This window comes from Mastomys coucha, unplaced genomic scaffold (genome assembly GCF_008632895.1).
Source record: "Mastomys coucha isolate ucsf_1 unplaced genomic scaffold, UCSF_Mcou_1 pScaffold12, whole genome shotgun sequence".
NCBI lineage: Eukaryota > Metazoa > Chordata > Mammalia > Rodentia > Muridae > Mastomys > Mastomys coucha.
The window spans coordinates 14,106,962-14,123,333 of record NW_022196894.1 but is presented as its reverse complement, the minus strand read 5'-3'; the positions used below and the strand labels follow the sequence as shown (position 1 = coordinate 14,123,333).

At 43.7% G+C, this 16,372-nt stretch overlaps 1 protein-coding gene across 1 annotated transcript in view; it reads left to right on the top strand.

The window, feature by feature from the left end:
* Positions 1 to 16,372, top strand: part of Pi4ka (phosphatidylinositol 4-kinase alpha) — a 119,265-nt gene that overhangs the window by 76,375 nt on the left and 26,518 nt on the right. The window contains exons 23-32 of the mRNA XM_031363273.1: positions 1,341 to 1,423; positions 5,183 to 5,253; positions 5,332 to 5,456; positions 6,352 to 6,433; positions 6,734 to 6,817; positions 7,924 to 8,013; positions 11,330 to 11,449; positions 14,390 to 14,482; positions 15,590 to 15,746; positions 15,996 to 16,123. Of these exons, the coding sequence (XP_031219133.1) occupies positions 1,341 to 1,423; positions 5,183 to 5,253; positions 5,332 to 5,456; positions 6,352 to 6,433; positions 6,734 to 6,817; positions 7,924 to 8,013; positions 11,330 to 11,449; positions 14,390 to 14,482; positions 15,590 to 15,746; positions 15,996 to 16,123 (1,033 nt within the window). The remainder of the gene's footprint in view (positions 1 to 1,340; positions 1,424 to 5,182; positions 5,254 to 5,331; positions 5,457 to 6,351; positions 6,434 to 6,733; positions 6,818 to 7,923; positions 8,014 to 11,329; positions 11,450 to 14,389; positions 14,483 to 15,589; positions 15,747 to 15,995; positions 16,124 to 16,372) is intronic.

Here is a 16,372-nt window from a genome sequence, read left to right as displayed (position 1 = left end):
CTTTTACTGTACGACCCTGGCTTTGCTTCACAGAAACTCAGCTACCTACCTCCTAAAAGGCTTGTGTGGGGGACGATTAATCCATATTAAGCCCTGCTTTCTTTTTTTTTTTTCTTTTAGATATTTTCTTTATTTACATGTAAATTTCTCCATTCCCCTATTCCCCTTCAAAAAACAAAGAAACAAACAAAAACAACAAAAACAAACCCCTGTTGCCTCCCACTTCCCCATGCCTGCCACCCCGCCCTCTCCCACTTTCTGGCCCTGGCATTCCCCTACACTGGGGCACAGAACCTTCACAGGGCCGAGGTCCTCTCCTCCTATTGATGATTGAATTTGCAATCCTCTACTATACTGCAGCTCCTAGAACCTGAGTGGCTCTTCAGTAGAAGCTGTGGTTCAAACACATGTGTTTATTTCCTTTTCTTCCCTTCCCCTAAAGGTTATAGGTGTTCTGTTTTATGTCTTCTTACATTCTTTTTATCTTATACATGTATATAACTGTAGCACATGGATGCCAGGCTTGGAACAGGGGTTCTGAGGTCATCTGCAAAATCAGTCCTCTCTTCCTACCGTTGGGTCCTAGTCACGAAACTCAGGTTGTTAGGCGGGCACCTTTACCCTCTGGCTGGCCCAGATAGGTATTTATCATCATAAAGGTAAAAAGAAAAATACCAGTACTGGTGACACTAAGGCAGAAGGGTTGCCTTGAGTTCTGAGACCAGCCTGAGCTACATGAGACCACTACTCACAAAAATGAAGAAGGAGCTGGACAGATGGCACAGTGATTCGGAGGACTTGCCATAGTTCCCAGCACCTGCATAAGACAGTTTGCAGATCCCTCTAACTCCGGCCTCGGCAGGCACCCACTCACACAGCATACAGATATATACTCATGCAAACAAAACCCCAAGAATGGCACAGAATATGCCAAAGGTAAAGAAATCCTAAATGCAGGTCCAGGGTGGGCATGGTAGCATATGACTTTAATCCCAGCACTCAGGAGGCAGAGGCAGATGGATCTTTGTGAGTTCTAGGCCTGCCTGGTCTACACAGTGAGTTCCAGGACAGCCAGGGTTACATAAAGAAACTGTGTCTCAGAAAACAAACAAACAAAAAAAGCCTTGGTTCATGTAACCTCTATGTGGATTGAATGAGATAGGATTGTGTTACTAAATGGTATACATCAGCCTGTAGAAAATACAAATGAGTGTGTGCTCCTATAAACAGCGGAGATGCTGTCCTGTAAGCCAAACCAGTTCAGAATAGTGGCGGGTCTCTGATGGGGTGGGGAGGGTTATATGTTTATAAAATGCGTTCAATGCTGCTCTTTTTGTTAGGGTACTCCGTTCTACAGATCCAGATCGATTCCAGGTAATGTTCTGCTACTTTGAGGATAAAGCTATTCAGAAAGACAAATCTGGTAAGCTCATTATTACAATACTTTCATGATAAATTGAGCTTGAGTAGGAAAAAGAAAAGAATATTTCCTATTTTCTGTTCACATAGAGAAAATAGTTTTATGATGTTACATACTCCATTGGAAGTATCTTCATAAAATATATAACCTTAAAAATAAGGAAGGTAGTACCATCAAGATGGCTCAGCAAATAAAGGTGCTTGTGCCTGACAGCCTAAGTTTGATCCCTGAGACCTTTATAGTAGGAGAGAACCGACTCTATAAATTATCTTCTGACGCTTAAAATCCATGTGCACTGTAAAATATAAGTGCACATGTGCATGCAGAATAAATAATAAATGTAAAATATTTTTCTTTTTAAAAATGTTTTATTTTTATTTTATAACCTATTTTTGCCTACATGTATGCTGTGTGAGGAAGTCGGATCTGAAGTTACAAACAGTTGTGAGCTGCCATATGGGTGCTGGGAATGGAACCTGGGTCCTCTAGAAGAGCAGGAAATTCTGTTAACCACTGAGCCATCTCTGCAGCCCCCCAAAGACTTTTTTTTTAAATAATCCAGGGTAGGCTGGGTTATAGTTGAGTGGATAAAGTGCTTCCTTAGTGGGCCTAAAGCCCTGTTCAGTTCCTGGTGTACTAGTGTTTGCTGTTAACCAAGCACTTGGTTGTGGAGACAAGAGGATCAGAAGTTCAGGGTCGGGGCTGGAGAGATGGCTCAGCGGTTAAGAGTACCAACTGCTCTTCTGAAGGTCCTGCGTTCAAATCCCAGCAACCACATGGTGGCTCACAACCATCCGTAATGAGATCTCACACCCTCTTCTGGTGTATCTGAAGACAGCAACAGTGTACTTACATATAATAATAAATAAATCTTAAAAAAAAAAAAAAAGAAGAAGAAGAAGAAGTTGTTCAGGGTCATCTCGGCTACATAAGGAGTTCAGGGGCAGAGCAGGATATGAGAAGCTGTCAAATGGATGGGTAGGTATCCAAGCTCCTTGGAAGGCTGAAGTAGGATAATTGCAATTTCAGGACAAACCTGGCTAATTTAGAGATTCAAAAAAGCAAAAAGAGGGCTGAGAAGATTTCTCAGTAGGTAAGGGTGCTTGCTGTGAAGATCCAGCAAGATCCAAATTCCCAGCATTTTTGTAAAAGCTGAAAATGGCTGTGTGCCAGCTGGATCCAAGAGCTCCCTGGCTGGCCATCCTAACCAAAACGGCAAGCTTTGGGTTTAGTGAGAGAACCTTCTGAAAACTTAGATAAATAGTGGTAGAAAAAAATACCCAGTGTCCTCCTCTGGTGTCTTGATGTGTACATTCAAAGTGTACCCCACACAGGTATACAGACAAGCATACAAAACACATGCACAAAGGGAGGTTATGGGGATGTAACTCAGTGATAGACGGCATGTATGTGACCCTAGATTCAATTCCCAGAGCCACAAAAAGAAATTTAATTTTAAAAACATATCCTTCTGATTTTGTCACTCTGCAAGGACCCAAAACAGTTCACTTTCTGTGTGCAAGCAGTGCAGTATCCAGACACTGGTCTCTGATACTGTCTTCTGCTAAAAAGAACCAAGGCTCCTTAGATGGTCATTTATGGATCTGAAGCATCTTTCTGTTGCTTGTTGAATGTAAATAGTATTTTTTTGTAACTTTGCTTAACTGAAATGAGTTGGCATTATAAATAGTATGAATCATAATGATGTTCTAAAAAAAGTAAAGGTTAGTATAAAATGTAGGGAGACTTCATTTGGAGTTGTCTCTTTTATAAAATGGAATAGAGTTTGCATAGAAGCTACACACATGTGCAGGTCTGTTATAAGTCATTTTGTATTACTTAGATTACCCAGTACATTGTAAATATTATATAAACAGATCATATGATTTTCAATTTATTTTTACTTTGTGTGTAAGTGTTGTTAGTCTGTATGCATGTATATATGTACATTGTATACACTTACTTTAGGTTTTCTTTTCCTTTTTTCCCCCTTTAGTTTTTCTTTCTTTCTTACTTTCTTTTTTTTTTTCATTAGTTTTTTTTTTAGATTTATTCATTATTATAATTAAGTACACTGTAGCTGTCTTCAGACACACCAGAAGAGGGCGTCAGATCTTATTACAGGTGGTTGTAAACCACCATGTGGTTGCTGGGATTTGAACTCAGGACCTTGAGTAGAGCAGTCAGTGCTCTTACCTGCTGAGCCATCTCACCAGCCCCTCTTTTTTTTTTTAAAAGATTTATTTATTGTATGTATATGAATACACTGTAGCTGTCTTCAGACACACAAGAAGAGAGCATCAGATCCCATTACAGATGGTTGTGAGCCACCATGTGGTTGCTGGGAATTGAACTCGGGACCTCTGAAAGAGCAGACAGTGTTCTTAACTCCTGAACCATCTCTCCAGCCCCTAGCCCCCTTTGGTTTTTCAAGACAGGGTTTCTCTGTGTAGCCCTGGTTCTCCCAGAACTTGCTCTATAGATTAGACTGGCCTCAAACTCAGAGATTCCCCTGCCTCTGCCTCCCAAGTTAGGGATTTAGGATTAAAGGTGTGCACCATGAGTCTGGCTGGATTTTTGTTTGGTTGGTTTTGTTTTTTTTTTCCCCTTTGAGCGGGGTCATATAGCTCAGGTAAGACTTGAACTTGTAATCCAGCCTTTACCACCTAAGTACCAATATTACAGGTGGGCTTTTGCCAGGACAGGCTGTAATATCAGAAAGGTTTTGAACATCATGTCAGCCCTTAAATGACTTTCAATTTGGGGGCTAGAGAGATGGCTCAGCAATTAAGAGAACTGCTGGTATTCAGTCCCAGCACCCAAATCAGTTAGGCAAATCCCTGTAACACAGCTAGCTCCAAGGAGTTCAATGCCCCTTCTGACCTTTATGAGCACTAGTACATACACATGCACATAAACACACAGAGACATACACACATAAGGATTTTTACAAAAGAGCTTATTGAAGATGCCATAGCCCCTGATAGATGAGACAAGAGAAACAGGTATGCTAGCACACACCTCTCACTCAAACACCCACAAGTCTCAGGTCAGAGTATTGCCATGAGTTCAAGTCTAGCCTGGGCTACACACGAGAAGCAAATCAGTCAATCCATGTCTTAAGAAATCCAGGGACAGCTGGGCAGTGGTAGTGCACTCCTTTAATCCCAGCACTTGGGAGGCAGAGGCAAGCAGATTTCTGAGTTTGAAGCCAGCGTGGTCTACAGAGTGACTTTCAGGACAGCCAGGGCTACACAAAGAAACCCCATCTGGTAGGGGTCGGGGAGAAGAGAAAGAAAAGAAACCCGGAGGGGGGAGAAAGAAACAAACAGAACAGAGAGAGAGAGAGAGAGAGAGAGAGAGAGAGAATATCATATCACTTCCAGCATTCCGAGTCTCAGATAGCTAAATTGAAAAACCTTCCATAAATTAACTATGTCCTTAAAGTATCACAAGTTCATGAAGTCCAAGAACAGACTTAGGGATCAACACAGTTATAAGAGACACAAGAGATGTGAGAAGATTCTGTGCAATGTCCAGGATTCGCTCCTGGAACAGAAAGGGGACATGGGTGGGAGAATCTGGTGATAGTGTGGCACCAGATTTCCTACTTCTGACAACTGCAGACTGGTTATGGCAGATGTACTGCTCTGCAGCTCTGTGCATTTGAGATTGTTGGTAACTTTTGTGACTGTACCTCATCCCTGAAACTGCCCTCTGAGTCTGAGATTATTGGTAACTCTTCTAATCCTCTCATTGCAGGGATGATGCAGTGTGTCATTGCTGTTGCTGACAAAGTGTTTGATGCCTTCCTGAACATGATGGCAGAAAAAGTAAGCCTGCCTGAATGCCGGTGGGTGCCTACTAGACACACATGGGAGAGCCCTATGGTACCTGTCTTCTCGCTCTAGGCTAAGACCAAGGAGAATGAAGAGGAGCTGGAGCGGCATGCCCAGTTTCTGCTGGTGAACTTCAACCACATTCATAAGAGGATAAGGAGAGTGGCTGACAAATACCTGTCTGGTCTGGTGGATAAGTAAGTTCGATTTCTCTCTAAAGCTTCATATGTATATAAATGTTGATAGCTTGGAACATGGAAAAACCACTGTTACATCATCAGCCCAGAAAATAGCAAAGTCAGAACAAAAATTCAGGGGTGATACAGCTTCCTGAAGAATGTCAGTGAGTTTGTTACAGCCTACATTTTAGCCTAGAAACATACTCATTCTGAGCCATTTGTATTAACTAAAATAAGCTTACTATCTCCTAACCTAGGATTTAGCTAGAAGTCCCCCAGGAGAATAAGGACCCTATGAGTTTCTCAGAATAAAAGCTTACACTTGTATTTTCCCACTGCTTGTGCTAAGAGACAAAGTAGGCTTAGACATTGCACCTTTCAGAAGGTAAACTGGGTAGCCTCTGAAGTATAAAGGCCAAATTAGCACACAGCCTACCTTCAACTTCCTGAGGCAGCTGCAGAATCTGAAGATAGGTCAGGAACCAGCCAGAATAATCACAAGGACCAAGCCATGCACATATAGTGTATGTCCAGGTCAGGCCTCATATAAGATGATTACTGCATAAGGCAAAGTCCTTCTGGTGGATGGGCCATCAGCCCGTGATCTGTTACTTCATTCCACTGCTTTACGTCATTCCAATATTCTTGTTTTCTGTTGGTGCCGTAATGTGAGAAATATTGGGGAGCCACCATAAAACACTAGAACTGCTTTGGAAAGGAGGAATGTGGCCTCTATTGGCCTTCAGAAGTAGGAAGTTTCTGACCAGACTCCATATACCTCAGTGTGGATAGAGAGGTGGATAGGTGCTATGTCTCAGTGGGATCATGCCTGTGCAGGGGAGGACCCATAGGTGGACAGTGTAGGTTCCTGGAAAGTTCATCTCCTCAGCCCTGAGAACCCTTCTTGCTGTAGGTTTCCACACTTGCTCTGGAGCGGGACTGTGCTGAAGACCATGTTGGACATCCTGCAGACCCTGTCTCTATCACTAAGTGCTGTGAGTGTTCCAGTGTGCAGTGTACCTAACATGAGCTTCCCACTCTGTGTAAATGCCCCTGAGCCTCACTAAGTGCTGTGAGTGTTCCAGTGTGTAGTGTACCTAACACACGAGCTTCCCACTATGTGTAAATACCCCTGAGCCTCACTTATGTACAAGTGGTAAGTGGAGTGGATACCAAATTGTTCCCTAGTGTCTCTCACTAGGCTGTGGCAAGTTTGGGAGTCCATGTGGGGCGTGTGACACTGTTGACTGTCACATTCTTGACAGAAGCAGCCTTGAGGGGTCTGTTGTTTCTAGGATATTCACAAGGACCAACCTTACTATGACATTCCTGATGCTCCCTATCGGATCACAGTTCCTGACACATATGAAGCCCGGGAGGTAAGTCCCACCTGGTCCCCTAGAATGGGGGCTTCCTTGGGGATATCCAGACAGATGTTTTAAACATACCTTAGGTCCCTGAGTCCCCAAGTTCTTGGCACTGTCCTACTGAAGGGGGAGCTCCTGAATTCCTGAGCCTGTCTGTGTTCCAGGTCTGTAGCTTCCCACTCAGTGTCCCTGACTCTGCAACATTACTGCTTTAGTTGCCAAAGGCATTTCTAGCTATTCGTCAGCTATCAGCCCCTCAGATATGCATTAAGCAAGCAGTGATGTGGCACCTCTAAGGACTTTTTTTCCCATCTAGAACATTCCTTTTCTTTTTTTCTTTTTTTTTTAAAGATTTATTTATTTATTTTATGTACGGAAGTAAGTACACTATCTTGTCACTGTCTTCAGACACACCAGAAGAGGGCATCAGATCCCATTACAGATGGTTGTGAGCCACTATGTGGTTGCTGGAAATTGAACTCAAGCCTTTTTGGAAGAGCAGTCAGTGCTCTTAACCACTAAACCATAGCTCCAGCCCTAGAACATGCCTTTTCACTTAGTGACTGACTCAGGACATGTTGCACAGTAGCCTTAAGATGGACTGTTTATGTTGTTGGATCTGCCACACAGCTTTCTGCAAGAACCACAGACCATAGTGTACTCAGAATCCCTGTGCCCTGGAGCATTGGTGTTAGTACATAGTCACTGATAAAGCTTCCATATCCATTACCTTAGACTAGGTAGCTTAAGGAAAGAAATTTTTTTCACAATGATGGGCAGAAAACATCCAAGAACAAAGTGTTAGCAGGGAAGTCTTCTGAGCTCACTCTCTTTGGAAAGCAGGATCCTCTCACTGTGTTCTCATGTGGTCTTCCCTCTGAGGGGTGTCCCTGATGTTTCCACATTTTTTCATTGCATAAGTAAACCAGCTGCATTAGGCTAGGCTTTCCCTCAGTGGCCTTTAATTTAATCACCTCTTTCAAAGCCCTATCCAAGTACAGTCTCATTCTGAGTTTCTGAGGACCAGGGCTTCAATGTAAGACTTTGAAGAGACACAGTTTAGCCTGTAACAGTCACTGCAACCTAGATAGGCTGACTTCAGGTTGTCCAACTTGCAGAGCATCGTGAAAGACTTTGCTGCACGCTGTGGAATGATCCTGCAGGAAGCCATGAAATGGGCACCCACGGTCACTAAATCCCACCTACAGGTACTTTCTGCAAATATCAAAATGTAGTCAGAATATGAACTCATGGGTTATCTGTTGGACATACCTTTCAGGGTGAGTATACTTGTCAGGTTAGTGGGCCTGGCTCTAACCATTATAAGGTGTTAAGGCTGTGGGACAATTGTGGCTGCTTGAAAGGTGAGTTGGGGCAATATGGGGGTCAGGGACAGTGGCACAGGCCACCAGACTTGGTGTATTATGTGCACCTGAGTGCAGGGCCTTGATGAAGGCCAGTGATCAGACAATCAAAGATTTGAGTCTCAGTGAAGCTCTGTCTAGGCAACATATATACATATATCTTCAGATGCATTTCTTCAGATTAAAGTTCTGTCTTGCAAAGAGAACAAAAATGTCACAGAATATAGAAGGGAAAAGTTGTCTTAAGAGGAATAAAGATTTTTTAAAAAGGGACCCCTAGAAAAAACCTGAGCTAACAGGGAGCAGGCCTGCTGAGTGAAGCCTGTGTGACCTCAGGAGAACATGTAAGGGGAAGTTAATTCTGTTCATTTATTTTTGTTTTTCAAGACAGGGTTTCTCTATATACCCCTGGCTATCCTGGAACTCACCATGTAGACCACCAGACTGGACTTGAAGTCATAGAGATCCACCTGCCTCTGCCTCCTGGGTGCTGGGATTAAAGGCATGTGATACCACACCTGGCTCAAGGGAGCACTATTTAAAAAAAAAAAAATTCCTCTTGGTGAAGCCCAGGAAGGGTAAAGCAGCTGGCTCTGAGAGACTTAGAGTCAGTTTGAAATGCACTGAGCAAGAATCCCTGGCTTGTGCCTAGGATTACCCTCCACAAAGGATTGAATAATGCTGGAAGAGGGATCACCTGGACACAGATCCATATACAGAGGAGGACAAAGCCACACCTGGTTATAAAGGTCATGCTTTGATACTGTGTAGTTTTAATATTTATCCACTGGAATTTTTCAGAATTTTTTTTTTTGCCAAATCATTAATATTTAAGAAATATCTGGTTTCATGCTATGTAGAGGAAAGGAGCCATAGCTGCTAATGAAAGCAGGAATCCTTTAGTGCCTAAAAGTTTCAGGAAACAAAAGGAATTAGTAGATAGAGGTCATCCACCCCAGCAATTTTTTTAGACAAACAGCCTTAAGAAGAAAATAGAGGCTGAGTGGTGGTGCTGCATGTCTTTGATCCCAGAACTGGGGAGGCAGAGACAAGTGGAGCTCTGTGAGTTCAAGGCCAGACTGATCTACAGAACAAGTTCCAGTACAACCAGGGTTACACAGAGAAACCCTGTCTTGAGAAAACAAAAAAAAGAAAAGAAAACAGAATATAATGAGGCTTGGAAGGGGTCATAATATTTCTACCAAGCTCACGGCACCCTGGTTCCTTCTGCTTTCCCCAGCAATCATCCCTTCTGAGCCCCTGTCTTCATGCAGCTCTCACTGACCAGCTTCATTGCCTGCCCATCCTCCTGAGCCTCAGCCACCTCAAGTCTTCCTCCTCCCAGTGCCACCACAGAGGTCTAGTCTTAGTAGCAAATCTGATTTGGTTCTTATTTTATTTTTTTAATATTCATTTATTTATTTATTATATGTAAGTACACTGTAGCTATCTTCCATCACACCAGAAGAGGGCATCAGATCTCATTATGGATGGTTGTCAGCCACCATGTGGTTGTGGGATTTGAACTCAAGCTCTTCGGAAGAGCTGTCAGTGCTCTTAACCACTGAGCCATCTCTCCAGCTCCCCTGATTTAGTTTTTAAACTTAACCGTTACTCAGTCCCTGTCACTGTAGAGTCTGATCATAGATGGATTTCCCCAGCTATAGAAATTCCTAAAACAATTGGCAATATTGTGTGTGTTTGTGCTTTCTCTGGCTCCTGTGGTGATGAGATTATGTCGTCCCAAGAGTAAAAGCCTTCTTTTTTTCTCTTGCTTTGCTCTGGTGTGTAAAAATAACTTTTATGTGCCTGATTTAAATGTCTCTGATGCTTACTGCCTTTGTCTGCTAACCTAGGCCTAGACTTGAAAGCTTCTAGCCTCTGTATAATCTAATCTAGGCCTAAAATATTTTCAGCCTCTGAGACCTGCTCCTGAATAAACCCAGTTCTTCCTAGTTCTTTCTGAACTCTGGCTGGCTGATTCAACTCAGTTGTTACGGCTCAAACTCCTCTCCAAGCTGACTGATTCAGTCTGTCTTCTCTCAGTTTCTCCTGAATTGCTCTGCTTGGCCTCATACTAACTTTGGCAATATGTTCTAATCTTGCTCCCTTCTCATTCTCTAGCTCCTTCTGTCTTCACCTGTCTAGCTTGTTGTCTCTCTGTAACTGTCCTGATAAAACTAACTCACTCTCTCTGTCTGTCTCTGTCTCTCCCTCTCTCCCCCTCACTTTCTTCCCCTCCCCCCATACTCATACCTTAAATTGCATCTCTTTTTCTCTCTTCTCGTGAGAGTTGGGAATATCTTTTTTTTTCCTTTCTCCGCCCCCCTTGCTCTGGCCCCACTCGCTCCAGCCCATTGGATTTTATTTGTTTCTCATTACAGATGGTTGTGAGCCACCATGTGGTTGCTGGGATTTGAACTCATGACCTCCGAAAGAGCAGTCAGTGCTCCTGAACCATCTCACCAGCCCTGGGAATATCTTATTCTGTCAAATCTTTCTGTGATTTGTCACTTTGTCTGCCACTCAGTTAGATGTCACTTTCAAACATGGATGCTTCCTTCTACAAACTAACTTTACTTTCATGACTTGGGATTAAAGGAGTCTACTCCTTTAATTAAAGGACATGTCTATATTCCAGCCAGAGGGATTAAAGGTGTGTGCTAAGGGCTGAGCCACAGAACTAGAAGCAGGCTTTTTTTAAGTTAATAGCACAGTCTTGGGGTTCACAGTGATCAAATAGCCCTCCTGGGGTTAACCTGTTATCACTGGTGCCCTCCTCCTAGCCAACAGATATGCTCAGATACTTGTTCTGGGTTCCCAGTGTCCATTTCACAAGTCCCTCAGTAGCAAAGTCCTGCTAGCCTGAGGCTATGTAGCTTGTTTTCCAGCAGCTGGCAGAGAGAACACGTGCCAAATAGCATATTTGCAGTCAAGAATGGTCCTCATATAGATCATGACATAGCCTGCCAACTGTGTAACAGCCACTCAGAAATCAGGGCTCCTCCTTTTATAAATGAAAAGGGCTTGACTCCTTGATGGTCCCCCAGTTGGCAAGTCAGGGAAGGTCCTACGCTGAAGCCTGGTATCTGATCTGCTGCTTTATGCTTCTAACATTTTCCTTTACACTAATGAAGTAGCTTGCTTCCTTTCATTTCAGGAATATCTGAACAAGCATCAGAACTGGGTGTCAGGACTGTCCCAGCACACAGGATTGGCCATGGCCACTGAAAGCATCCTTCACTTTGCTGGCTACAACAAACAGAACACAACTCTTGGGGTATGTGCAAATATCCTATGGAACAGTGAGCCCCTAGTCTGTGATAGGGTGAAGGACTCAGTCTGTATGTAGATTTTCATGAACAACTCCTACATCCCACACATTTGTGAGGTACATAGGGTATCTGTTGACAGATGGGGATTGATGAGGGTCCAGAAGAAGTGTCCATCCAAATAGGCATTTCCCTATTGTGCTTAAGTTTTGAAATATGTAGATTTTTGAAGGTAAAATTTGATACATTGATGAAATATGACTTTCTACTATCTATAGAGAGAAAAGAAACTAGCTTCTCAGACATATATAGCATTATATCATAATCAAATTTGTCTAGAATCAACTTTCCTAATGCTGGGACCCTTAAATGCAATTATGTTTTAGTGATCCCCCAACCATAAAGTTATTTTGTTGCTACTTCATAACTGTAACTTTGCTATTGTTATGATTGTAATGTAAATATCTGATATGCAGGATATCTGATATGCGGTCCCCAAAAGGGTCACAACCTACTTGAGAACTGCTGGTCTGGAATACTCACTGGTCTTTGTGATTCTATTTCCTGCAGGTGCTCAATACACACATGCCCACCCCCACCCCCCAGCTTTATCTGTTTTAAAATTAATTTAGGTTCAAAAGCAGTAGTTTCACAGTTAAATTAGGCTGGAATTTAAGTCAGGATGGGACAGACAGTTGCACCTGCTAATGAGGTGCTGGCCTCATTAGCTGCATAGGCTGGCGTTGCAGCATAGGCTTTTCCACTCTACCCGCCCACACACACACTTACTCAGTACAAACCCAGAATACTGCCAGATGTGCGTTGTGCTCTGCTCTCTGGGTAGATTACAGGTGGGCTATGGAATGTGCTATGTGGAGACAGAGAGGAAGGGAAGAAGGTCTTCATCACCAAGCCAGGAAAAAAACTTGTTCAAGGGCCTGAGCCATTCCCAGGGAAGGCCTGTGGCTCTGTCACCATGGAGCTTGTACCTTGGCGTTACTAAACTTCCTCTGAAGATATTGGCCTTGGCACATGTGGCCAGTTGAACCATGCACAGCTAGCTGTCACTAGCCTTTCTACTCTTAACAGTGCACAGTAGATTGTCAGCAGTTAGAGGACAGAGACACAGCTCTACACTGCCACCTTCCTCAGGCTGAAGAAGTCCCCTAGAATTTTAGAGTCCTCAGTTTAGGCCAAGCCAGGATTTGTAGCTTTGCTACTGAAAGGAATTTCTAGATTAACAGTAGAACTGAAGCAGCTTTAGAAATTGTATCAAAGTTGGTTTGGTTTGGTTTGAGACAGTGTCTCAGTATGTGGCCCTTAGGTATTAACAGATGTGTTTAAGTACATTGGTTAAGAGAGGCTCTAGGAAGAAAAGAAGGCATATCCATGTGTAGGTACAGCTTGCACCAGGCATGAGCACTCTGATGACACCCACCTTACATCTCAGAGGACTGCTGAGAGACTCTGACCCTTCTCTCTCACTGGATAAGGGAGGAGAGTGAGATGGCTGCAGAGACACCTTGAGCTTCCACTCACCATATGATAACACGAAATAGAAGCTGCTGGGGCTGCTAGTCTCTGCTGAGAAGCCCAGAAAACTGCAGGTTCATGGCTAGAAAAGAAGAGGGCCTCAAGCTGTTACCACACTGTGCTGGAATCCTTGCTCTATTGCTAGCAAATGCTTCAACCATATCCCAGAGTACAGGGCTTCTCTGTTTCCTGTCTTAGTCAGGGTTTCTATTCCTGCACAAACATCATGACCAAGAAGCAAGTTGGGGAGGAAAGGGTTTATTTGGCTTACTTCCACATTGCTGTTTATCACAAAGGAAGTCACGACTGGAACTCAAGCAGGTCAGGAAGCAGGAGCTGATGCAGAGGCCATGGAGGGATGTTCCTTACTGGCTTGCTTCTCCTGGCTTGCTCAGCCTACTCTCTTATAGAACCCAAGACTTCCAGCCCAGGGATGGCACCACCTACAAGGGGCCCTACCCCCTTGATCACTAATTGAGAAAATGCCCCACAGCTGGATCTCATGGAGGCACTTCCCCAACTGAAGCTCCCTTCTGTGGTAACTCCAGCCTGTGTCAAGTTGACACACAAAACCAGCCAGTACATTTCCCTTCTCTTGTTTCCAAGATGTTCTCTACCTTAGTGTCCTGTTTCAGGATCGGATCCCCAGCCGTGAGCTCTCCACCACTTGAAGAACAGAGGGCAGGGCTTAAAGCCAAGTACTCTTTTTAGGTACTAGCCCAGCTAGCTCACAAGGGCCTGTCTTGCTGGAAGGATTTTCATCTTTGTCCTAAAAAGTTACTTTATAAGTAAGGAGAAGACACTTGTATTGTTGTTGCTGCTGTTTGTTTTATTGTTTGTTTTTGTTTGGGATTTTGGTTTGTTTTAGAATATCTCATTATGAAACTCTGGTTTGTCAGAGGCTGGCCTCAAACTCAAAGAAATCCATCTGTGTCTAGCTCCCAAGAGCTAGCATTAAAGGAGTGAGCTAGCTGAGTAGATTCTTGATAAATAAGAAAGGATGCTTTTTGTTCTGTATTTGATCGTTGGTTGTGCTTGAGATCCTATGCCTCTGTTCTATAGTCTCTAACTCCACGTTCTTAACAGAGATATCTATCTCTCGTACACATACTTGGAGACCAGAGTTATTTATGTGTGGTGGCACACACCTTTATCCTAGCACTTGGAAGGCAGAGGCAGGCAGATCTCTGAGTTTGAGGCCAGCCTGGTCTACAGAACCCAGGCAAGGTTCCAGGAGAAACCCTGTCTCAGGAAAAGCAAATTAAATATCTCCATGAGGCATGCAAGTGTTTAGTGAGCTTGGCACACTGAAGGTTGAATGGTCTGTACCAGAGCTTGGTGTCTTACCAGGGCTTTGGTTAAACTTAGGAAACTATGTTTCAGCATCTAAAACAGCTCTCTGTACCTGTCTATAGGCAACTCAGCTAACTGAGCGCCCAGCCTGTGTGAAGAAAGACTACTCCAACTTCATGGCATCCTTGAATTTGCGCAACCGCTATGCTGGCGAGGTACTTCTCTTGCCCTTATGCAGAGCTGTTCTTTGCATCTTGATTTCATACTATTTAGCTATTTCATAGTAGAATGTGAAAGAAGAATCTAGGTGATGTGGAATTTACTCATTCAGTTGATGTGAGGAGCCTGGGTGCTAGCACTCAGCCTCACATTCCAGGCCATTTACGACAGCTACTTACCACCTCTGCAAGAAAGTGAGATCCCTGGGCACACTCAGGCATGCCGGGGCATTTTGTTCTATGGTAGCAAACATGTGGAATGTCATGCATTCTCCTGGACACTTACAGGTAAAGAAACACAGCTCCTGAGGTTAAATAACTTGTCAGAAGTAGGCTCAGGGAGCGTGTCTGCTGCTCCACACGGAGGGCTTTCACTCACAGAATTTATTCCAGGCTAACCAAATCACTCACCTGTCTGATTTCAGTTTTCTCTTCCACAAATTCAAATCTAGTTGACACTGAAGGTGGAGAATGAAATCTCATGAAATTTATCAGAGTAGTCTTCCGAGGTTGGCTCACCTCCCCCTGAACACTGCTTCTTGCTCAATCCAATGGCTGCTCTTCTGTGAGTCTTGTACTCAGCATGAACTAACCTCATGCCGAGAACTGCAGAGAGAGCTTATTCTATGTCATTTTGAATGATGCTGTGGAAGCAGAAAGTCTGCCTTTGGGGCCTGGGTTTACTTTTTGGGTAAAAGAGTAATATGAGAGTAATACACAGAGTCATATCTCCTGTGTGGCCAAGTATATGAATAAAAAAGTAACACTTTCTGGGAAAAAATTATATATGAAAAGATAATGAAGCCTGTTTTGTTGTTTGAGTTATTAATTGACTCTGAAGGAAGTTTATTTATGTAGCTTATGTTCGTAAACCTTGTCCTGGCTTAGCACTGTATACACTGATGAGAATATGTCTCCACCTTCAAGAATCGGAGTTGGTGAAAATGCCAACATATATTTCCTGGAGAGTTGCTCAATGACAGCACCAGTGAAATGAGCTCTAGTCTAGCCAGTCCTGTTGTCAGCCGAGGGAACTGGTAGCCAGGGTCTCACTCATGTGTCTGGACTCAGTGCACAGCTGCTAATAAGTGTACTTCTTTACAGGTACATGGAATGATTCGGTTCTCAGGTGCCACGGGCCAGATGTCTGACCTGAACAAAATGATGGTCCAGGATCTGATCACAGCTTTGGACCACAGTCATCCTCAGCACTATACACAAGCCATGTTCAAATTGACGGCAATGCTCATTAGCAGCAAAGGTAACACACACAAGGCCCATGGAATTCTGGGTTCATTTCTAAGTGAATATTTGCCTAGAAATCTTTAATAACCTGGAATTCTGTCAAAGAAGGAACAGGCAGTCTGCTAGAAGAATTCTCTGATGAGCTAGCTGTAAATAAAAGGCATTATTGGCCCTAGATAGGGTTGGCTCTCATCACAGCCTAGGGAACCCATGTTCAGGCCCAGCCAGAGTCAGGAACCTTTGACTAATTTGTGTTTGGTTCCAGATTGTGACCCACAGCTCCTCCATCATCTGTGTTGGGGTCCCCTCCGGATGTTCAATGAGCACGGCATGGAGACTGCACTCGCCTGCTGGGAGTGGCTGCTGGCTGGCAAGAATGGAGTAGAAGTGCCGGTAGGACACTGACCTAGCTTAGCTCTGTGGGTGGGTGGGATTGCACATGGGAGAGAAGCCACCCTGGCTCTGCTACCAATGAGTACTGTGACCCTGGACACTGTCACTCTCATAAGCTCTGGTCTCCAGAAAGAACGCTGTGTGTGGCAAAAGGTATGATGATGTTGGGAGTGGCTGGTAAAGACTATATATGGAAGGTTCGGAATGGAGAGCAGGGGTGGCTGGTATAGACTATATATGGAAGGTTCG